Source organism: Amblyomma mixtum, chromosome 1 (genome assembly GCF_055824585.1).
Source record: "Amblyomma mixtum isolate Tamu chromosome 1, ASM5582458v1, whole genome shotgun sequence".
Taxonomy (NCBI): Eukaryota; Metazoa; Arthropoda; class Arachnida; order Ixodida; family Ixodidae; genus Amblyomma; species Amblyomma mixtum.
In genome coordinates this window covers 194,615,789-194,639,231 of record NC_143012.1, presented here as the reverse complement: position 1 = coordinate 194,639,231, position 23,443 = coordinate 194,615,789, and the positions used below count along the sequence as shown (strand labels likewise).

At 45.4% G+C, this 23,443-nt stretch overlaps 1 protein-coding gene across 1 annotated transcript; it reads left to right on the top strand.

Annotated features, from left to right (window-relative positions):
- Positions 1-3,181: 3,181 nt before the first annotated feature.
- Positions 3,182-23,080, top strand: LOC149370467 (glycine receptor subunit beta-type 4-like). Its single transcript, XM_089577794.1, has 6 exons — positions 3,182-3,226; positions 8,698-8,831; positions 10,857-10,939; positions 12,599-12,733; positions 15,705-15,937; positions 22,708-23,080. The coding sequence occupies exons 1-6, from the start codon at positions 3,182-3,184 to the stop codon at positions 22,816-22,818; spliced, it is 741 nt and encodes a 246-aa protein (XP_089433920.1). The 3' UTR covers positions 22,819-23,080.
- Positions 23,081-23,443: the final 363 nt, after the last annotated feature.

Below are 23,443 nucleotides of genomic sequence, written 5' to 3'. Positions count from 1 at the left end.
TCCCATTTTTGCAACTAATGTGCCTTATTGATTTATATAATTGATCACAGAATCCACGTCTCTTTAACATTTTATAATGCTCAAGCTGTGTGCAATTCTCACATGTCTAAAAATGGTAAAATTGCGCTCAGAATGACTCTAGAAATTGACTTGCAGTGGACTGAGCCGTTTTGACCACTGCGCTTGCAGAAAAAAACGGTTACACTCTTGTACCGATGACATCGTGAAAATATTTCAAATGTATCACATATTCGTAACTCAGTCTTACCCGCTAATGAGAACCGAACCGAAGCCTCCACAGTTTCTGCAATTTTATCTTCCCGGCAGTATGGGCTACGTCGAACTATACAGCCACGCTTGTAAAAACAAAGGGCTACTACTTTCGCCACTGTTGCTGTCGTCGGCATATTCGGCCATTTTCCTGCCTTCTTCACTTGGCCTATTTGCCTGGTTATGGCATTCATGAGCAACTTTTTACTCAAAAAATTTTACACTGAACTTCTGCGTAAAATAATATGTTGAATAACAATTGTTGTTTGGGCAAGTTTCTTAACGTTCATGTTGACGTCATAGCGCTGAACGCACAACGACGAAAAAAGGCGCTCATCTATGCCGTTTCGTGTCTTCCGTGTTTGTCTTTATCGTGCTGTGAAGTCATCATAAAAAAATATTTACAACGAAACACTACCGCACAATTAGTTTATGCACTCCTCTAGCTAAAAAGCAAGTAGTTATCAATTTTCCTCCAGCAGTCAGAGGCTGACAAAAAGAATACGCACTGTGCAATTCTCATAATAAGGGCACCCCACAGATCAGATAATGAAGAACAGTTTGTTTTGCCACTAAGGTTGAAGAATTATCTGCTAGATTAACTGCTTTCTCTATTTTCAGTGCCGTTTTTATGCAAGTTTCGCTCCTCAAAATAGCATTGCTCTTGTGAAATCTTTTCTTGCTGAAACATTTTATTCGCTTTGCGAGAAAATAAATGGATAGCCATCACATACTTTTTGTGACAATCTTTTGTTTCCCAGCCTGCTACTTCATGGCGACTATTTTACGCACATTAGTGGATTGCTTCTCCACACAGTGCGTAAAAAGAGTATTTGCTCTTCATCCGTTAGTGTAAGGCATAACTAAACTGTATTATTTGTTTCACTCGTAGTCTCTGCAGTTAGCCCTCTCAGTGGACTTGGAGTCACCAAAAAATTACAGAAACTGCACTACCACCTTGGCTTTCTGGACAAAGATCAGAAGCATGACCACCGATAAAGACGGCATTGCCTACGGGTCGCTGAACACAGTGAGTTTCTTTTATGCTCGTGACTTGACAGAATACCCGGCGTACAGCACGCACCTCAGTACAACTCTGGGAACGGACCTTTCTGCTGTGGTGCTAAAAAGCGAACAGGTATAAAGACTATGCAGTCCATTTCTGCTACCTGGCTCGTTTCGTTTAAATTCTCGAAACACAAAATCGCAGTGACTGGAAATAAAACACGTACCTGCACCTGTTACCCCTTCCCCACATAGTCTGTCATCTACGACGCCTGAATAATATCCTCTGCCGCAAACATCTAATGCAGGTACTTCTTAAAATCTTTGAAAAGGTATAAGTATCAACGTAATCATGAATGCCACAAAAATTCAGGGGGCGCTTTGTTGACCTAAAGCGCGGAGAGGCGAAAGCCTTAAGCGCAGTGTGGCTGCTAGTGTCACGGATGTGTGGTTACGATGTTAAGCTTCGCCTCTGAGTGTGGAACGCGATAGCATCTTGCAACGCTGCCAGGGAGTCCACAGAACGCCATTTCCCGTTTAGCTCCACGTCTTGCTTGTCGGTAAAGTAGTTTTCGAGGAAAGGAAATGTATATGTCTCGCATATCTCGGTGGACACCTGAACCTCGCCTTAAGGGAAGGGAGGAAGATGGGAGTGAACGAAGACGCCGTATTCACTAGACGCGCCTTTGTTCATTCCAAACCATCGGGCTGGCATGCCGTATTGGTTACCGTGCTCGTCTCGCACTCCGGAGAGCCTGGTTCGATTCCCGAACTCGACCAAATTCCTTCTCGGCACGCGCAAGGCTACGCCCTCTCCGCCGGTTTCGAGTAGAAGCATCTCGGAAGTTCTAGGCGGGTCGACGTCATGGTTGACCGTCACGTGGAGAGCGGTGGTGGAGGGGGCAGTCACACACACAGGACTACTAGATCCCCGGGGTTTCCTTCTCCCCCGTTTTACGACCCGCGCTGGCGAGATGCGTCCGCGCAGCGCTCTTTTGTTTTTTTTTGTTTCCAAAATGCGTCGAATTTTGTGACATTGGGACATACAAAGTAAGGTATCACAACGAAAATCTGGTTGGACTGTACAAACACAAGCGGCCAGCACTAGCGAAACTATCGTACGAAGAAAACAAAGCTATTCATTGGTTGTTCTCAAAGTAAGCACGAAACGAAACGAATGGCTGTCAGTTTTAGTTCAGTCACGTGCAAAAAATTCCGTCTCGTTTGCCCGAAATAATGATTTCTGTTAGCGATGTCTCATTTCTCAAATACATTAATATCTTTGAGCCCTTTTCGGAAAATACCAACATTAGAAAGAAGATAAGCACTCTCCCATCCGCCTTGCCATCGCAAAGAGCGAGAGCCTGCCCTACATGCACCGCTGGTCCCGTCGAGTCAGCGTCATCGAATAAACCTCGTGTTACATTTATCGTGAGTGCGGTCTTACAACATCATCCGCCATGGAACTCTGTAGCCACACTCTGCCGACACCAGCTATGCCTGAAGACGCCAGCCATCAAGCCGCGCAAGTTAGCCCGACTGTTATCTGTTCCGGAGTCCTCTGCCAGCGCGACCCAAACCTCTTCAGTGGAACTGAAGACCGTGGTGCTGAGGAATAGCTCACCTCATATGAGAAAGTGAGTATCTATTAAAAAATAGACGATGCCGTGCAGATTATCATTATTTTGGATTTGGCCGGTGTTGCAAACCTCTGCTCAGTCAACCACAGTGCAGGATTCTCGACTTGGGCCCCTTTCAAAGTGAATCTGTGCAAAGTGCTCAGTCGTCCTGTTGGGAGGAAGCTCCGCTCGAACAACGTTTTCTCGAATATTAGAAGCATTTGGGCTAGACCATCATGAGGCTTATTGAATACATGGTCACCTTGTTCAATAACGTCAGCGTTTAGATGTCTGAGGCCGACAAGATAAAGTATATCACGAACGGCATTGAGGTAGATTATTTCAGAGGCGACTGTAGCGAGATCATCGCACCGCTTGCCAGAGCCGCGACGATGTGCTCAAGCAGAGGCTTCTCACTCACTAGCACCTCACGCCTGTCGAGTTTCTCGCCGGTCTACCGGCTGCACCTGAACACTAATACTACTGCAACGGATTAAAAACTTCGCACGAGGCACACAAGACGTCTTCAAAGGTCTGGATTGTGAACTCTAGAGGATACGAGTTAATAGGGGATTTTTTAATTTTTTTTTTGGCGAGGTCATTGCCTTGCTAGGTCACAAAGGCGGTGAATTAGAAAGCATGATCAGTGACTTAGACAGGCACAGCAGAAAGGTGGGCCTCAAAATTAACATGCAGAATAGCAGAATAATGTTCAAAAGTCTCGGAAGGGAACAAGTTTGCAATTCGTAGCGAAGCGCTGGGAGTGGTAACGGATTGCGTCAACTTAGGGCAGGTAGTGGCCGCCGAACCGAATCACGATAGCGAAATAATTAGAAGAATAGGAAAGGGGTGTAGAACATTTGGCAGCTTCTCTCATATCATCAATGGAAGTTTGCCAATATCCTCAAGAGAAATTGCCTCAAGAGAAAGCATAAAACAATTGTACCTTATCGGTATTCACTTACGGGGAAGAAACGTGGAGACTAACGAAAAGGGTTCAGCTTAAGGTGAGGACAATGCAGCAAGCTATAAAAAGGGAAATGATAGGCTTAACGTTTGGAGACAGAAGGAGGGCAGAGTGGGTCAAGGAAAAAACGCGGCTTAATGGCGACCTAGCCGAAATCAAGGCGAAGAAATGACCTTGGGCAGGGCACGTAATGTTAAGGCAAGTCAACCGATGATCGTTAAAGGAAACGTGGTGGATTCCAAGAGAAGGCAAACGTAGCAGAGAACGGGAGAAAATTAAGTGGCCGGATGAGATTTTGAAGTTTACGAGTATAGGATACCCGAAGCTGGCATAGGACAGGGTTAACTGGAGAGACATGGGAGAGCCAGTTTTGCTGCAGTGGGCGTAATTAGACTGCTGCTGATGATGAACATGACGTGAAGAAGTTGGTCGTCAACTTCGTCTCGATGCCTGGCTCGTGACATTCGACTTGCTGCGGGTCATTCACCTGTCCGTCAGCCGGCCCCAGTACACCAGCCCGGATTTGTCGTTGCTTCAGTGCCCCAAACTAACGCACACATCAATAAGGATCCATGTACTCCTCTCTTTTCGACTTCCTCTTTAACTCGTGGTTGATTATGCCATCGCGCGACCTTCGCCTCCAAGTTTCACATTTTTGAGGCTCGCGATAAACTCCTTTATCGGTATAGCCGACTGCGGTGGACGGAAATGGGTTTTCCTAATTCAACGACATCTAAAGTCTCTAGTCTGTACACCTTTCCACAATCATCCGAAATACAGTGAAGAGAGAGTACTCAAAGAGTGCATCGGCATCCGTGTCAGGTACTGCGGGCGTGGGATGTACAGCTCGGTCGTCACGTGCAGTCTTTGCCAAAAGTAACCCGGCACAGGTGGTTAATTTCTTAGCCACGTAGCGAAGCACTCATGGCAGCCCTTAAACTCTGATTCTGTGTAAAGAAAGGTGAGACCTTGTCCTCAAAATTTGGCACTGTTCGGTCTTTAGGGCTGCTGTAAATGCTCCGTTATACGTTTGAGAAGCAAAACCCTGTTGCTCGGTTACTTTTGGCAAAGGGGTATACATGCGCTCATCTTGGCAACGCCGCAGAGCACTTCCTCATCGATGCTGATGCTTTGCAGCCGCAGCGCGGTTCACGTCACCTCATCTTCCCTGTTAGAATTGATTTATACGTCCTTCTACTGTTTCTGTAAAATTGTGCTGGCAACCATTGGTTTTTCGTCCCCGTTGACCCCCTCACGATGTATGCTGAAGCCAAAGCTTACCCGGCTGCCACAGCTATAGAGGGGGCGTCCTTAATATTGCAGCAAATCATTATTCGACACCGTACACTTAGTGAACTACGCATTGACAGAGGCCCGCGGCCGCTTGCGTGACGTCATTAAAGCCCTGCTCACGCTTGCTGAGTGCAATATAATACATCGGAATTGCACCGCCTTCCACGTGCAGACCAATGACCTAACTGAAACAATTTAATCGCAAACGAGGTGTCATTCCCGCCAAGAGTTTATATAATAGGCTGTTTATCTGTCTGTGGCGTTATATAACATGTAAGGAGAGCGCAGAGAAAATACAAGGACGAAAGCTGATGCGCTCTTTTATGTCTTCATTCATCCATCTTTTTGACGCGGGCTTCGTGGCAAGCATGGCTTATCTATCGAAAGTGAGATCAAGGGGAACAGCGGTGGAAACAGTCGGCGGTCAGAATGATTGGGCAGGCTTTCGGTCTGAGCGATGGAGGTGCTGCTAGGGGAGCGTGCATCTGCTTCTTTGTGATACATTGAATGCAGAGATCTTTATTTATTTTATTTCAAGATACCCCAAAAGGTCGTCTTCACGAGGGTATTACATAGGGGGTGGCAAAATTCGAACATGAATATATAGAAGCAACATCTAACACGAGTAATAGAGGAAAAAAAAACAAGAAAAGAGCAATAACTGGCAGTCAGCAAGTATCCAAATGTGGCGGAACAATAAACCGCAAAATGAACAAAACTAAAAAAAACAAAAAGAAAGATAAAACAACGTAATAAACAGAACGAGAAAACAAAACTAAAGCCTATTACGCTGAGCAGAACAGAACTAGAAGAAAACTACACATCGCTTTGATTTTTTAAATGTTCATGAAGTTATGTCGCATTCGTCTCAGTTGCGATTGTGGAAGGCAGCCGGCTCTAATCAATAATGGTTTTGGGTATGAATGGTTTGGCAAAACTTGAAGTGTGGCATGTGATGTGTTTGATCTTGAAAGGATGGTCACGGCGTGGAAGCGCTGCTGACTATAAGTGAAAGAAATCGTCGTGAAGCAACTGATGATGGTAACTTTTGTGGAAAAGAGTTAAGCGGGCCAGTTTACGACGATGGGAAAGGCTGTCAAATCCAGCACGAGCTTTTAAAGCCGTGACGCTAGGAAAAAGTGAGTAGTCAGAATAAATGAAACGAGCAACACGGTTTTGCAGGGATTCTATGTTATCTTTGATGTAGGCTTGATCTGAATCCAATATGGCGGCAGCGTACTCAATTTTAGGTCCAATTAATGTAATATAAGCAAGTTTACGCACGTGCGCAGGAGCATGTCGAAGGTCACGTTTTATAAGGCCGAGAGAACGGTTAGCAGATGCTAAAATCAAGTTAGTATGATAGTTCCAGGTTAAGTCTGATTGAAGGTAAACTCCTAGATACTTGTAAGGGGAAGTTGTCTCAACTGTTATGTCATTAAGAGAGTATGTGGTTGGGATGCGATAAGAATTTCTGGTAAAGGAGACGAGCTTTGTCGTAGAGTGATTTAGGGCCCTAAGCCACAACTGGCACCAAGTGTTAATAGAATCGAGGTCAGTTTGTAAAGATTGTCGGTCACAGTCATTTGTAATGGTTCGGTTCACAACACAGTCCTCAGCAAACAGTCTAATTTGTGAAGAAATGCAATTTGGTGACTCATTAATATATATATTAAAAAGAGCAGGGGACCAAGCACACTTCCCTGAGGCACACCAGATGTGACATGGGCCATTGTACAGTTAGAACCATTAACAGAAGTGAACTGAACGTGAGATAAAAGGAAGTCTTTAATTCATGCTAGTACCTGAGGGTGAATATTAATATGCGATAGCTTGAGAAGTAGTCTATGGTGGGCAACCCGATCAAATGCCTTTGAAAAAATCTGAAAACAAAGCATCGATTTGAATTCCGGCATCCAAAGATGTAAATAAGTCGTTAGTAAATCCGGCGAGCTGAGTGTCGCAAGAAAATCCCTTGCGAAAACCGTGCTGATATTTAAATATGATGTTATGATATTCAAGATAATGAGCATCTTATAGGATATAATCATTTTTAAAAATCCACTACATTACACGCGCAGTAAAGGTATCCGAAATAACTATCCGCTGAAGAAAGTGTATTTGTGTTAATCTTATCCGAGATGGCATTTTGCTTGGTTCCAGCACTTGTGCAAACTTTGATCGAATGACGCTTGGTATAGTGATGGTTTGGCGGCGCTTTTGCTCCTACGTTTTGACACCCCGTTCACTTGCGAAGCATACTTTTTCTCATTTCTACAGCAGCAACCATGTACAGGTGTTAGCCAATTTGCATAGTTACTGGGGCTTGGTTTGGTTTGGTTTATGGGGTTTAACGTCCCAAAGCGACTGAGGCTATGAGAGACGCCGTAGTGAAGGGCTCCGGAAATTTCGACCACCTGGGGTTCTTTAACGTGCACTGACATCGCACAGTACACGGGCCTCTAGAATTTCTCCTCCAAAGAAATTCCAGCCACCACGGCCGGGATCGAACCCGCGTCTTTCGGGACAGCAGCCGAGCACCATAGCCACTGAGCCACCGCGGCGGCAGTTACTGGGGCTTCTATTAATTTGTGTGAACAATCTTCAGTGTCGGTGTTTACGGGAGGTTTTTCTAAAACGCCTTGGAGCACGGTCTATATGATTAGCAATCATAATTCACCAGTTTTTATGGTTCCATACCCGACAATTCTGGACAAAATCATTTTTAGCGGGAAACTGTTTAAGGACCAATTTTTTATATAATAGCAGGTTTCCTTATAACAATCAATATATCCGCAGATCATCAGAACGCAGTCATGCAGCTTTGTTCAATTAGCGTTTGCTATTGTCACAAGCGTTTCTTATTGGTGTTCTAAGCAAGTCTTATCTGTTCGATTTGATAGATAGAAACACCTTAAAAGGAAGATTTCCCTACATGTTTGATGAATGGACCGTTACCTTCCATATTTCTTTAAGAGCAGCTTACAAGTTTTCAGTTTTCAAAATTTTTCTCCGAGATTGTTGGTCATGCAAAAGAACACCGTTTCATTTCGTAGATATGAAAATGTTAGGTGGCGTTCGCTATCACGCAGCTTTTTCTGAGTTTCTTAATTGTCAGAAGTGCTATAAAATAGCAGCTTCGTTACATCCCAAGCGGCGAAACATTTCTTATCAGGAGCTGTTCGCCTTAAAATTTTGTGGCAGACTTCCTTCTTTACTAGAAGATTCCCAGTTTTTTACGAATTACACCAGGTTTCTCTATAATTTCATGTGACGTCACAGATTGATTCAAACTATTGTTCAAATGATACGCATCTTCATTAAACAAAACAGCGCTCAGTGATTTTTAGATATCAGCGTTCAAGAGTGTACTATATAAGCGGAACCTTAGCACAAATAGTAAAGGCTACCACATGAGGCTTCTAGTAGCCGGTTTCAGTAGGAGGATTCATGTTTTAGTAGTCGATGGAAGATATTTTTGGCTAATTCCTTTATAGTCGCGGTTTTTAACGGAGTCTTTGTGCCGTTTATTTTTTATTTGAGATCAAGGACCTTTACCAACCTGATATATATTTTCTCGAAGCTGCTCTCGCTACTCGCCTTTCGAAGTACAGTCAAGGGGTGCGGCTTAAAAGAGATACAGAAAAGGAAACGTGCTCTGTGCACTACACCGGAAGGTGAGCTGCATATTTACACTTTTAGAGCACCTTTATGACAATCTCATTTACTATTTCACGTGACAGCGCCACTTTAATTTAATACAGGCCGGATTTCAAAACCTCTAAACCTTTCAAAAAGGACTTTGCATATGAGCCAGCTTTCAATTACCATGTGTATGTTGGACGCAAGCAATCTGTTGCTGCTGGTATACCAATATGTAGCCTGTCGCCCCTCGCGCTTTCATTACATGTCAAAAGCAATTGCCATGTGCTTACACTAGGAAAAATTCCTCGGCAGCGTGTATAGACCATAGTAATTAACTTTTGCACACAGGACGCATCACTTCGTTAATCGGTAAAAGAAGTTTTTTTTACAGAACGTAATGGCTTAGCTTACCGAACGGTTAACTTCCCTATCACAAACTGTTCAAAGGTTTGACACCCTTGTAAGTAACCGTAATTTTTCGCGATATATTGCCAGTAGAGATGTGGGTCTACTACTTGCCTCTTATAAAGATGGCCAGCGTAAAATTTAGCATTGCTGAAGTACACCGGCGCGATCAGCGTGAAGGTTTCCTATTTCATTGACAACTGATTTAAAGGTCAAGCTTATTAGAACTGACTGTATCACCTGTGCGTTGATATCAGCAAGAGATATCGGGCCAGTTGGCTTGATACTTGTAATGCTATGAAAGGTTATGCTCGAAAAATAGACGACACGAAGAAAAAAAACACGACACCACGAGCGCAAACTAACAACATTGTTAACAGTTGTTAGCTTGCGCTCGTCCTGTCGTGTCTTCTCTCTTCGTGCCGCCTTTTTTTTGCGCATAATATTTCATGGAATTACAAGCGTTGTTATCAGCTTACCATTCACTTTATCACAATATGTATCGGTAAGTGATGATTAGTCTGACAGCCTTCAGGTGTTTTCTGGTGTACCACAGGGGTCCGTGAAAACCATAAGCATCAGCTTTACTAATAAGAAAATACCGCAGAAATTCAGGTGCAATCCAAAAGGCACAGCTGTAACACGTTCCGACACAGTAAAATGTTTAGGTGTGACTTTCTCACGCATGCTAAAACGGCCCTCTCATATTGATAAAACATGTGCAAAGGCATAAGCGAGAAAACGAAGCGTGAAAACGAGGCAAGAAAGGCTAAGCGGGCTGCCGAGACGCCCGAAGAACGAGGAAAACGTCTCGCGAAGAGACGCCGACCGAAATGTCGGTACACTAAACTCCTTTCGCTACGTCTATCCCAGCCTCGCTGAGTTAAGCCACTGCCTTTTTTTTTCTAGGTCACACTTTGCGCTTTACGTATGTACTGCTTGCTTTTGGTTGTTTTTCTCGTAAATAATTACTGACATTTTTGTATTTCATGCTGTTCTGTTACCTTCCACTGTTTGTCTTGTGACCCACCCCTGTATGAGCCAGTAAAGTCTCACACTATCTCTTCATGACATCCTAATCGAAATCAAGAGGAAGAAGTGGGCTTGGGCAGGGCATGTAATGTCAAGGAAAGATAACCGTTGGTCTTTAAGGACAACGGAGTGGATTCCAAGAGAAGTCGAGGGTAGTATGGGGTGTCCGAAAGTTAGGTGGGCGGAAGAGATTGAGAATTTTGCGGGAATACGGTGGCCGCAGCTGGCAAAGTACAGGGTTAATTGGTAAGACGGGAGAGGCCTTTGCCCTGCAGTGGACTTAGTGACGCTGATGGTGATGATAAAGATAATGATGAATAAAATTTCGGCATCCAGGAAGGAAAAAGTGGAAACTAAATATAATAGGAAAAATAATCTCATGATCGACAATTCTCAGATTAACTATAGGATTTCACTCTATGGGTCAACACCAAGTCTCTCACCACCAGTCTACAGAAACCTATCATCAGCTAACGTAATCAGGAAGTGTTGTCCAGAAAAAATTTCAAACAATTCATCTCCCATTTTCAGGCTTACAGCTGCCTCCACCTAACCTAATCATAGAAGTGCTCTCTACAAGCTGTTTATAAATATAGTGCTGCACTTTCTTCTACTTACAGCTACATGCTGCAACTCCCCTGCGCAATGAATTTTGCCTTGTACCCGCTGGATGTACAGCTATGCACTCTTACAATTCAAAGCCGTAAGTACGAAGAGAGAAGAAACAATCAGAATATGTATCATCGGGGTCTTCGGCAAGTTTTCTTACAAAACTATTCAAATTTAAGCCCGATTATTTTAATCATATGCGCAAAATTTGTTCCTTCTGGAACCTTGGTTACTGCAACACACATATACAAGCCAATGGGGCAAGGCCACCCCTGCGGAAAGGTATACCTGGACTACATAGATTTGACAGCTGCGCCTATCATGGGCACTCTTCGCCTAACTCTAGCATCTTCGTCGGCGCTATAGCACACCATCATCACACATGGCGTCAGCCACCGAAGCCCTCCACAACGGTATTCTTCAGAGCCCGTGTGGTCATAAGCGACGTCCATCCCGAGAGTTTAAAATTCGTTTTTGCAGTACTGGCATTCAGGACACCGCAAGTTGCCCTTCTCCTCCTTCAACTGCACTGCTTCGTTGCGTCCGGCCTTATACTGAACGATACAGACGGATGGATGAGTCAACGTGCGCACGCGAGACGCAGAGTAGGGCAGTAGCGCATACCTTTTCTCACCCTTAACCTCACACCCAATACCCTCCTTTACACCTCGTCCCTGATAACTCCATCCGGGTACTCCAACACTCCTTGCGAAAGGCATCCCTTGCGTGATTTACTAAACACTCCGCCAGGCATCAGCATTCAGCACAACGTCGGCTCTCCGATTTTTTCATTAGCCAAAAAGAAAACGTCAGTTAAGTTCTTTAGCAGCTGGGAGAACGCATAAAAAAGAACAAGAGCATCTGTCGGGCCCGTTTATGTCGGTTTTGATATTACCACATCAGCTGTTTTCTTTATATATAACAAGAGGCGAATGTCCTTGCGCCATAGTTCCTGAAGGACCTGAAGCTATAGTTCCTGCGCCATATAATGAAGCTGTTCAAAGGACCCGAGAACACTTACGCAGACTTGCTTCCCTATATGTGCTGCAGTGAACTGCCCTGGTGGTGCGAAGCACATTTTTGAAAGTGTTCATTGAATGAGTACATTCTATGAACATATTAGTGGGAGTATGGTCTGCTGCTTGCTCTCCCTTTGTATCTTCAGTGAAGCACTTTAAGTGCTCGACAAAGAAACTTCACGGTTTGTTCCATTTCTTCCTAATGTGCGCACAGACCTTCAATCAGCAATTAGATGCAAGCAAACGCGCGAAGGTGTCCGGTATAAATAGCCATGTTTTATTTTGCCTCAACGAGTAGCTCAACGAAAAATGCTTTTAAAGCTGCCGTTGCTAGCCTTGTGCTTCCGAGAAGTTTAAGTAGCGGTTTATATAAGCACTGAACTGTAGCTCTTAGACGCGCTATCTTTTTTTTTTTTTGAGCGCAGCTCTTAAGCTCACGTTCCTGCTTTCCGAGTCGTAGACGTCGTCACCGGCGTAGTCGACGTAGCACGCCACTTTATCGGTGACATGGTACGCCGTCGGACTGGTGGCGTGTTGGCAGGTGGTAGCAGTGTCAAATACCTCCTGCCACGGCGAAAGCACAGGAATGGACAATCGGAAGGCGGCTGCAACGGGAAGGTCCCGGACGGTGGCTAACAGAGTAGCACGTCGCCTGCCAGACGCGAAGAGCTGCGCTCAAATTTCGCGTCGCCGACTATCCTAATCATCTGTCAACTTTTTTATCTTCCACTGAGACCTCATGATAGAGCCATTTGGAAGGTTCACTTGGCTTGGCGATGGGGCGGTGTCTATACGACCAAAGGTGCAAATACTTGAGTACGACGTCGAAGCATTTGCCGAAGGGTGCGAAAATTGCTCTAACGCTACACGTAAGTGCATATAGTGCATATATTGCGTCATAGTTTCTATTCGTAAAGTGTGATTGTTTTAACTTGTTTCAACCTATTACAGTGCAAAACCACGCGCAATATTAGTAGACGCAGAATGCTGTGCAATGCATAGCGCGAGAGAGGGTTAGAGTTTCAGACCCGGCGTGTTCGGCTGCAATAATAGATCGGTTTTGAGGCAAAAAAAGACTCTCATGAAATAGAGAGATTGCAAGAGGAATTACGTGCGTGTGAAAAACCGCCAGTAATAAGTAATCTCGAAGTGGGCAAATCCCTTCGGCCCGATGGGATTAGTGGAGAATTTTTTTAAGCCTCCAAGGTTGACAAAGCGCTCATTCTGGAGAGTTTATACGCCGAAGCTTTCTCGGTTGGTTCTCAGCCTCCTTCCTTTGGCCGGGCACACAGAGTGCTCATTAAGAACAATGTCAGCCCCGCGATACTTAAAGCCAGATCTCTCTATAGGCAGACTGCATTACAAAGAGAGGTAGCAAAATTTTTGTGAAAGTCGTGATGAGACGCCTGCACTGCTTTATTTCCAACGTCTGGGTTAGTACAAGGCAGGAGCATCGTTACTCATGCCCACGTTGCGCGACCCTGTTTATCGGCGAGTGGCCATGGCGCAGATTGATCTGGAAAAAGCATTCGATAATGCTTCCCCTCATATCCTTTTCTTGGTTTTCGAACCCAGGCGTCGGAGATGTTATTTTAGAAGGTGTTGACATGAATTTTAGCGGACCCACCACGAGCATAATTATTAACGAGGGCTTAACTGTATATATTCCAGCTACTCGTTAGTGAGGCAGGGATGCCCACTCTCCTCGCATTTGTTCGTGCTATACCTGGAATCATTCTGCGCGGAAATACTCACGAGACATAGGAGGTTTTGTCAAGATTTTATTCTAGATTCAAGATTTCATCAATATTTTAGGCAATGCTGAAGACTTCACTGTTTTCTGTGTGTATTGGTAAGGACAGCGTTAGTAATTCAATGAGACTGGGCCAAAGGTTTAGCGATTTCTTTGGTTGTCGAATTAATGTAGATAAACCTGCTAGGTTATGGCATAGCGACTGTATCTGCCGTCTTCAAGTTGACGAAAATGCCATGTTTTCACGTACTCCGTCCAGTTACCTTGGAAATCTCTTGGCTCAGTATCACAATAATTAACCCGTACTGTAATGAGAGAATCAGGGAGCTCCAAGAGCAGACGAACACGTGGGGAGGTGGACATTTCTTTATATTTACTCGCGCGGTAATTAGCATTGTGTTCTTATAGCCCAAATGGTGCTAAATTCTGCAGGTTTCGTTTTGTAATCGGGCGAATGTAAGGCACATTCACCGAGTGTTAGCAGCATTTGGGCTGCAATGTATCTATGGGAGAACAAATTGTGACAAACTTTTCTGGATTTTCTCTCGTTTAATTGTGAAACAATTGTTGTACATTTCTCTAGGTTTTAGTTTCTCAGAGACCAACGCGACGCTATTCGAGCATTCCTGCAGCTGCGCCTTTCGTCTGTTCTTCCAAACATAACAGTTTCTTCTAAAGACTGCCTGAGACACGCTGATTATAGGGAATTGCGGAAAGTCGCTCGTGCTTGAAGATTTCGGACACCGCAATTTTGAATGCAGTACCTCACCAAAGTGAAACGCAAACAGTCGAAATCAGACATAGAAAACGTCATGTTTCCAGAACCAATATATAGGTCCCTGTACAGCAGAGACCAATGTATATTTTAAGATGTTCTAAACCAAGTTAACGAAATGACGGTCCCAGAGGAAGTTAATACCATTTTCCTCAAACTGCACACCAATACATTGCCTGTGAAAACTTGGCTACAAGTGAGAGGCGTGTTTCTTTCATGGGGAGATAACTGCCTCCAATGCAGAAAACCAAAGAGTGTCGAATATCTATTTCTCGATTGCTGGGACGTTGTTTTCTTTTGGGACGTCCTGCAACGCACGCTTAAAGAAGACCTCCGTTCATACCCATATGTATTCGCTTTCTCGCTGTTAATAGGGAGTTGATTGCATAAGCTGCCCCCTTCTTCCTGGCTTGCATTCAATTGGCGGTCTCGAATTAATTGTCATCCTGACGTCCGCCCTGTGTGCAGTTATTTCGTTCAAAATGTATGTAAGCTGCGTGACATCCTCAGGAACTAAGCTTTCTTTGACGAAATCACTTAAGTGGTAGATGTCCTTTTAAAATGAAATTACATACTCGTAAGTTTTGATCTCATACCAAACGCCACACTTGGGTCGTTTCTGTACTTGCCGCAAGCGGCAACAAAAAGATGCGGTGATAGCCTCGTGCTCTCGCGCAGCGGCCTGCGAAGCTGATCTGTTCGGTCCACCGTGGGTTCGACTCCCAGTTGTGATATTGATTTAATTTCTCTTTTAACATACAATGGCGTAGCTGTTGCTTGGCAACTGCACAAGATTAAAACATGATAACAATCTTGTCCGGTGCTAATGAGCGCGTGAGTGCTTTCACGCTGACAGCATAAGCTCAGGGGCTGTGTAATATGAAGGTAACGTGCGATGCAGCAGCTGCATATGGACACTCAGTCATGCTATCCGACAGTTCGCTCAGAGTTCTGCGAACGTTGGTGTCATGTTCCTGACCGTGAAGTTATTCAAAAAGACCTTAGCAGTTGGAAGCGTGAAACTCCTAGAATGTCGTGCGGCGGCTTTGTTTTCACGCACTCCTGAGTAATACCAAAAAGGAATTTTCTATGTAGGATGAGTGCTTTTTGACTAACGCAGGAGTGGTTGGACTCAGTTTTATGATACGGCGCAATGGTGTCTCTCACAATCAGCCATTGCAGAACAACAGGTCATGCAATGCGTTGTTGATGCTCGGCTCATGCAAAACTGGTCAATCAAACTCAGGTGGTAATACAACGATTGTTTAACGGCTTCGGCGGGGAAGTAAATGACGTGATTTTATCTTCCCAGCTTCAAGCGCCGCTGCCGTGCAGTTTCAGCTGCGGATCTCCCGGAGGCTGACACATCCTCTTCTGTCGATGTATCTGCCCAGCTCTTTGCTTGTCTCTCTTTCCTGGTGCGCCTTCTGGATGCGCCCGCAACACGTCCCGGAGAGGGTCTCCCTCATCGTGACGCTGCTACTGGCGCTCTACGCGCAGATGTCCACCGTGCGCCAGTCGCTGCCTCCAAGCAACACTTTAACTGTGAGCCAAAGATGCCTAGTGTCTTTTCGAATGTAGTTAGGGGGTTGTACGGCCATATTGCGTCAAGAGTGAACCAACTGTGGAGTGCGCACTCACCCTTTTGTAGAGCCTCTATCCTCTACGGCTAATGAACAAACTGACAGCAGTCCTCTAATTGTTCCAAGGATTCAGCACGCTACTGAGAGTGTACCCTGCATTCATTAGGACGTTGATGTTGCGAAAGCGCAACAGGAATTACAGCTTTGAAGCCCTAGGTTATTCAGGATCTAGATTCAGATTGAGCTTCAACGTAATTGAATTTGAGCGAAATTCTTGTCTAATAAGAGAGTAATTCCTAGTTAGCATCCACCCAAGCGCCGCCATTCGGCTACAAAGGACAGCAATGCAGCTTTCAGGTAAACATCATAGATGAAAAAATTCGATGGTGACCGGGATTTGAGCCCGTGACCACCGGCTGCCCAGGGCAGTCACTTTACCAACACAACCAAAAGGGATGGCTGGCATATGTTAGGGCGAGAGCGAACTGATCAACAACTCGATTTTGGGATGCTGGCTATCCAGTGTTTCGGAAAACACCTCAGTGTAGAGCAGATTTGTAACAAAGGCGCAATTACTCTATCCAACAGCGTTCGACGAACACCGCTACCACTGAGAGTTTTTAATCGGTTCTGTTTCGCTCTACCAACTGCTAGCCATCCCAGTTACCTCAGTTGATAAAGCGACTGCCAAGGACAAGTGGTAGTCGCGGGCTCAAACCCCTGACTAGGACGACTCTTGCTTGAAATAGGAAGATTCCCTTTTCTTTGTAGGCGCAAGGCTCGACTAGAGTGGACCTTAATCAGTAATATCTCTTTATTACAAATCTACTCGATCGGGAAGAATCCCAAAAACATTGATCCAATTCTTTTATTCATTTGGTTTTCACAGTGCCCATTGAGGGACACATGAGTGCACCCGAACTTAATGAAACATTTAAAAAGTTGTGCATAAATTCTTCATATCCAAGAAAAGCGCTGTGTCGTCCGTTTTCTTCACTTTTGTGCTGGTCTTCGTTCGCGCTGTTTATTCAAGATGCCAAAACCAAAGGCAAAAAGAAACATCATGAGCATGAAAATTCACCTATTACCGGCATCCTTGCTGCCGTTATATCATAGAAATAGCCGGATAATATAGGTCTGTTCTTTTTTTTTCCGCTCACAAGACAGAGCCTTCCCTACAAGCCGTTATGTAATCTGTCACTAAGTGAAACTCTCCCTTTTCATAGTGCACCCGTTCGAACCAGCAAAAGGCGTTGCTGCTGCGATAACTGCTTTGTAATCTATTGCTGTATGCAGGCATTCATGGCCAGGGCGCAAATTTTTCTCAACCCACAAACCTTATAACGTTACACAAAGAAAACATTTTCGCTCGTACCTGACCGTCGTGTCTACCTACCCCAACATCTTTTAAATCTTCGGAACTACTTACATCACCAGAAATGCGACTGAGTGCAGGCTGCGTACCTCTCGCGAGCGTTGCGGTGCCGATCACCGACCAGCGGCGCCTCCGTGACCTGGATGAACACGAGGAGTGCCCGCCAGAGCTCGTTGGCACGATGGAGAATCAAGTTATCAAGAGCGCGCCTAGCCGAGCTACACCGAAAAGATATTGCCAAAGACGAACTTGGCACACATTTTCGGTATTTGTTTGAAAGATACTGTAGTTTAAGCCTCTTACGTGTATGCTGTAAAATAAGCTGACTCAAATTTAAGGGTTAGTGCAAATTTCTGCAACGATTTGACTATGTTTAGGACCGTTTCTTTTTCAAATTCCTAAGTTTCTCATAATTAAAGGGAGTAAACACCAGGAACTTCTTTATTTATTGGCATAACCGTTCAAATTCCGCAGTTCAGCTATTGAAGCCTCGTTCAAAATCGGATATTTTCTTGACATTTTGACTTTGAAAACACCAGTAAAGACATGTTGTTCTTTTTCTCGACTCTTTAAACTTCAATGGAAACTTTGCGGACGACGTGCCAGACTTTAACCTAGAGCCAGACATTATAACGATGTATGGATGACAGACCGAGAAACATACAAACTGAACTGTACCATAAAACTGCAGAAGCTCTACAGAACCCAATACCCACAAAACCAACAGAAGCTTCACACTCGGCTATCAAAACTGACTGAACACTTAGGACTTAGACGCCGAAGGTGGCACAGTAAGCAGAACTTTAGGCCACTGCACGAACTTCTACGGTTCCCGAAAGGCGGCGCCTGTCTACTTCGCTTTACGAAGGCTGGCCATGAGTTACTTTAAACCACGTAATACTCTACTACAAAACCACGCTTCTAATTCCGCCAACTTGATGGTGGCGCTCAGACAACGTGCAGGCACCGCAGCCCGCACGAGGCTACACCTCTTCGCCGAGGTGTACCAGATTTTCCCCAACATTCTGTCGGTGGTCGTCAATCGCCAAGATATCTGAGAAAGCTCCGGGCTCTGCACTGAGCTCGCGCGCCCTAGTAAACTGACAGCACACATGACCTCTATAGAAAAAACGCATCAATTCTCGAATTGCTTTAGAAGCCATCTATGCCAAAGGTGGCCATTTTCTATTCATTTTTTTCCTGCCTTAAGTACTTTTTATCTCTTCTAATAACACTTGTCCACAGTTCTTGATTGCTAGAGAACTTTCCGAGTCGGGAAATGTGCAGCTAACCACGCTCGCCTTGCACCCTTGACTTAATCCTTCCTGCATGTGTTTTAGTATAGTACACTGAATAAAAAACGAACATAACTGCGACCATACCGTGCAACCCAAAAAGGCCACTGAAGTGAGGACCCCAATAGGTGCAATGTGTGCACCCCATCTGAGTTCCGGTGGGATTAATGTGCGGTTGGCAACGCAGGCCTTAGCCCCCGCGGACTGCCCACAAACACCCTGCAGGTAGCCCATCTAGGGCTGCGCACATGCGGCCTGCATTGCGTGATGTTGGTAACCCATCCAGCTCCCCCATCGCTCCTAATTTGGTGAAATGTGCGCAGCTCCGGAAGATGACTGTTACGTTTTCATCTCACTTAGCCCCTCTAACATCTGCTTGGGACCGATGCGGGAACTAAAGGGAAGGTCAATAGGCGCTTTCCTACATGGTCCCCACAAGGAGTCCATGTGGATCCTTTAGGGGCACAGCTAGCCCAAAATGCCCCCATTATAGCCATAAGGTATAATAAAATGCACTAAATGTTTCAGTGTCAGCCTGACAAACGCACTCCACAGAAATATTTTTTCGAAGCACAGGGGCGATATGGGCCGCCGACAATTAGCGCAACTTTCCTTTGGGCGTTGCGCTAACAGCCCATGGCGTTTGGAGACTCATCTAGTTCAGCGCATTGTGTTAATTAGGCTCAGTTTTTCCTGCGCATGGTCTGATTATTTTGCGCAATTTAGGTCAGTGCTAAAAATCACAGCATGTATCTTGAAGTAATCGTTTGAAGATGCTGTGAATTACATTACAAGTTATCTATAACAGTAATAATGATTATTGATTGTAAAACATTTTATTCGCCGGAAAGAGCTTGGTAAGAGGTCGCGTTAAGTGGTCGAGAGTACGCAGCCCTCGACGACTTTGTCAGCCCACTCCACCGCCAAAACTTGCGTTCTGGGGTCAGAGCTAGCCAGCACGGTCTCCCACCGCTCGAGAGAAAGAGAGGTATAGATCACCCGGAGGTGGCTCTATTTTGCAGTCCCACAGGATGTGATCATAGGTGGCTCGTTGGCCACAGTGTTTACAGTTTGGGTTGTAAAGGTCTGGATAAATGTGCGCGAGGAGAGATGGGGTGCGTATCGATCTCGGCTGTAGACGACGCCACGTAACCTCTTGATTATGATTATGTATCATACATATTAGTGATTTGAAAAGCGCCCTCCCATAAGACATTGAAGCCATGCCAGCGTGTTGAGCACCGCTGTAACCGCTGTAGGAACGCCAGCGGCAATGGATAGGCTGCCCCACTTGCGCTTGCCGCGTTTTCACCTGATAGCGTTAAGGGCCCCGTGTCGTAAAAGCGCCGATGTCGTCGTCGGCGTTGGCCGTGAGCGAAAAATCCCAAAAGCATTAATAAATAAAACCCCCTAGGAAATTGGTCGAGTTGGGTAATCGAACAAGGTCTCCGGAGTGCGAGACAAACACACTAACCACTCCGCCACGCCAGCTCGATGGTTTGGAATAAACAAAGGCGCGTCTAGTCAATACGGTGTTTTCTTAGAAGTTGGCTTTAGATACATTTACTGTTGTGTATATTAGTAATTATGACCATGGAAATTACACAAGTCGCAGTTAAGCGAGTAGGGAAGTACGTTTGATCTACTTTTCTTCTTCGCTTGGCACGCACGTAGCGCCATCAGGCGGCGCCCACTAAAATCACTCCCTCCTCCTCTACCGCGCAATGCACGCCACTGCCCCAACAGATAGCGCGCGACGGCAGCGCCCCGGCTCGTCTCTTTCGGGCGCAGTGGGGTCGTGCGGGGACGCAGTAATCACGCGGTGAGCGGCGAACAACGGAGCGCACATCCAAGGCGCGTTCACCACGAAGTTGCGGCTTGCTGCCCGTGCGTTCGGCGCGGAAGCTATGCTAGCGTTCGTGGCATCGGGTTTGTCGGGAACGATGTGCCGACGAACTACGACCGCAACTTGAGTCCCGCGCGTTTCGGCAAGGCGCCTAGCAGCGCTTCTATGTGGTTTGCCGCTCCGCGCGTACGTTTCACCGTACGTAGCATCAGCAACATCAGGTTCAGAGAATGGCCAATTCCGCGTATGTGGGCATTAATCCAATACCGGTATCGCGACATAACCTTAAGTGTCTCCTCCGTATTTTGCAGGGGCTTAAGGGGCAGAGTTTCAACGGCGTCGTCTGCTCCATTGGCAAATGCATGCTGTGTTGCTTTGAAGCATATACTTTAGTCAGGTTAGTTGGGCGCCATGTATGGGTTTGATCACTTCATTGTTCGGTAGGATCCAATGTCCCAAAACAACTCGCGCTAGGAGGACAGTGTAGTGGAGGGCTCCGCCAATTTCGACCACCTGGGGTTCTTCAAAGTGTACTGCCATCGCACAGCACAGGGGCCTCTAGTATTTCACCTCCTTAGAAACGCGACCGCCGCGGCCGGGGTTTAACCCACATCGTTCGGCTTAGAAGCGAAGCACCATAAGCACTCAGCCACTGCGGTTGATTCATTTCATCTTGAATTAGCATCCATATCCATTAGGGAATTCTGAGTAACCGCAGCCTATTTCGTCTCAGTCTTCTTTAGCACTGACTGTAGTGACAGAATGCTTTACCCGTGTGCTGAGTTTTTTTTTTTGTAAAGTGCACGCATTTCTGCTGCATCTGCCCAGAAAACCCTGACGACAAGGCACAGATGTGGGCAGCCTGTGTGCACGCCCGCTTTCCAGGCCTGGCACGGCTGATGTGAGACCATAGTGGTTTTGTGTGTACCGCCCAGTTTGGCTTTACGAGGTTTTTCCTCAGAGACTCCACATTTCTTTTCCACCTACTCTCAAGTACTCTGCAAGGGGCCAATACGAGAAGCATGTGGGTAGGTGCTATAAGGGTTGCCCTAAGGGCTGCCCTAGCCCCAAGTGCCCCTAAGCACCACGAGGTCTTTCCATTGTGGGCTACTTCGGATGTCATTTACCCTAGATTCTGTTCGGCATGCATTGTTTAAGCAGAGGGCGTCTAGGAATGCTTCGTAAGCGACTCTACCAACAGGTCCTTTGAAATTCTAACTGAGAATGCTTTGGCCGAAAAGTGTGTTATATTTAGCATCACATATAGACGTACCGACTAATGGCGTCATTAGTGCGCACGCGACCCAAAATGATAAGTACAGGAGGTCGGACGCAGTGCTGGTATATTGGATAGAGAGGAGGTTGTAGTAGGAGACTCGTTGAAGAGACATAAGACGGAAATACCGAGGATCACACGACTTGTGCTACTCTTCACGTGGAAACCGACGCAGGATTACTCACGAGGAACTTAACGTCAAGTGCAGCCATTTTCTTGCAATACTTAGCAGCTATGTGCTGCAGATTTTCCCGGCCACAATAACTATGCAATATCTCATAAACTCCACCAACTTTCATTACTTTCAAAAATAGCGCGCTATTCCTGGTTTCGGAGCAAACAAAAGGTACAGTTATGTGTGCTTGCTAGATATCCATTTTCAATCGGTCTTCCTGCGCGTGAAACATCCGGCAACCATGCTTTCCACTAATGCTTATTACAGCAAGCTTTGTCTGAGGGAAACCTCCTCCCCCTGGGATGATGAAATTTATAATCTGCTTGTTTACGTGCTTACTGAAACGTTGTCTTCCGGATGTGATCTCAACTGAAAGTCACATGTCGACGATGCAACTTCAGAACGAGAGATCTATCACTGCGTCATCCGGGGTGAGCCTGGGTGTGCGCTCATAGAAAGTGGGTGAGGCGCAGTCATTACTTTGAATCCTTAGCCTTGCGGCAGGGCGACAAGGATTTGGGTGATTAATTTTGTGCTCAGTGAGACATTTGACAAACTTTGACTGAGGGTGTTTTACATTCCACTACGAAGACTGCGTATATAGAACGAGCTTTAACACCAATTATGCCTCATTGTGAGGTTCCGGAGATGTAAAAACATTTCACGTTGAGTATACAGTTGATCGCATGAAGGGTAAGTGATTTTTTTTTTCTCTTGAAATTTAGGCCGCCATAGCGACTTATTCCTATTTCTGTTTTTTGGCAGGGAGCAGATGTATGGATGCTTGGTTGCTTTGGCTTCCCCTTTGGATCTCTCGCCGAGTCAACTGTGGTTCATCAGATAAACGTCAAGATGGCAAAGGGAAAGTTACTGTAGACGATGCGCACTAAGTTTGGTAAATGTAACGTGAATACGTCAAAGAAAAATTTCACTGCATAGTATGAAAGAAAAGGCTAAAGAAGTCCTAAGCTAGCGCAAAGAATTTAGCTTGTTGACGAGTTTTTGTTTTTTTCAACAGGAAACCAATCACATTCGATGTACAATTTTCGGCAAAACTTGCCAAACCGTCTGGAGCTGTCCATTCACATCTCGCAAGGAATGTCCATATATCAACATGGAAATTACCTTTTCTTTTACATAGCACACAATTACCAGAGGCAACCTCCTGGCAGATTATCTGCTACAAAGAATAAAGTGCAAGTTGCATGGTTTGCTCATTGCAAATTTCTCTACAAATCTATCAGTGAATTAGCTACACCTGTCGACAAAACACCATCCCATTGTCAGCCTAGAAAGTCAGGCCTATGGCTCGATTGTCCGCTGGAGCAGAAACCAGGCACACACACAAAATAATCACATGCCAGATTGTTGTGTTTTATATAAATCCATAACTCACGAGGGATGGTTGTCGTCCAGTTCGCACTCAAATTCGAAGGTAAAGCTAATGTTTTCGCCTCAGACTGTACAATGCGCATTTTGGTGTCTTTAATAACAACTGTGG

What these genes read in the sequence shown, in the direction of transcription:
- LOC149370467 (XM_089577794.1), top strand. Translation starts at nt 3,182, where the DNA reads ATGTCTGAGGCCGACAAGATAAAGTATATCACGAACGGCATTGAG. An exon ending in TCTGTGCACTACACCGGAAG is followed by an intron (nt 8,832 to 10,856) that starts GTGAGCTGCATA and finishes TTCTACTTACAG; the next exon opens with CTACATGCTGCAACTCCCCT. An exon ending in AAATTGCTCTAACGCTACAC is followed by an intron (nt 12,734 to 15,704) that starts GTAAGTGCATAT and finishes TTATCTTCCCAG; the next exon opens with CTTCAAGCGCCGCTGCCGTG.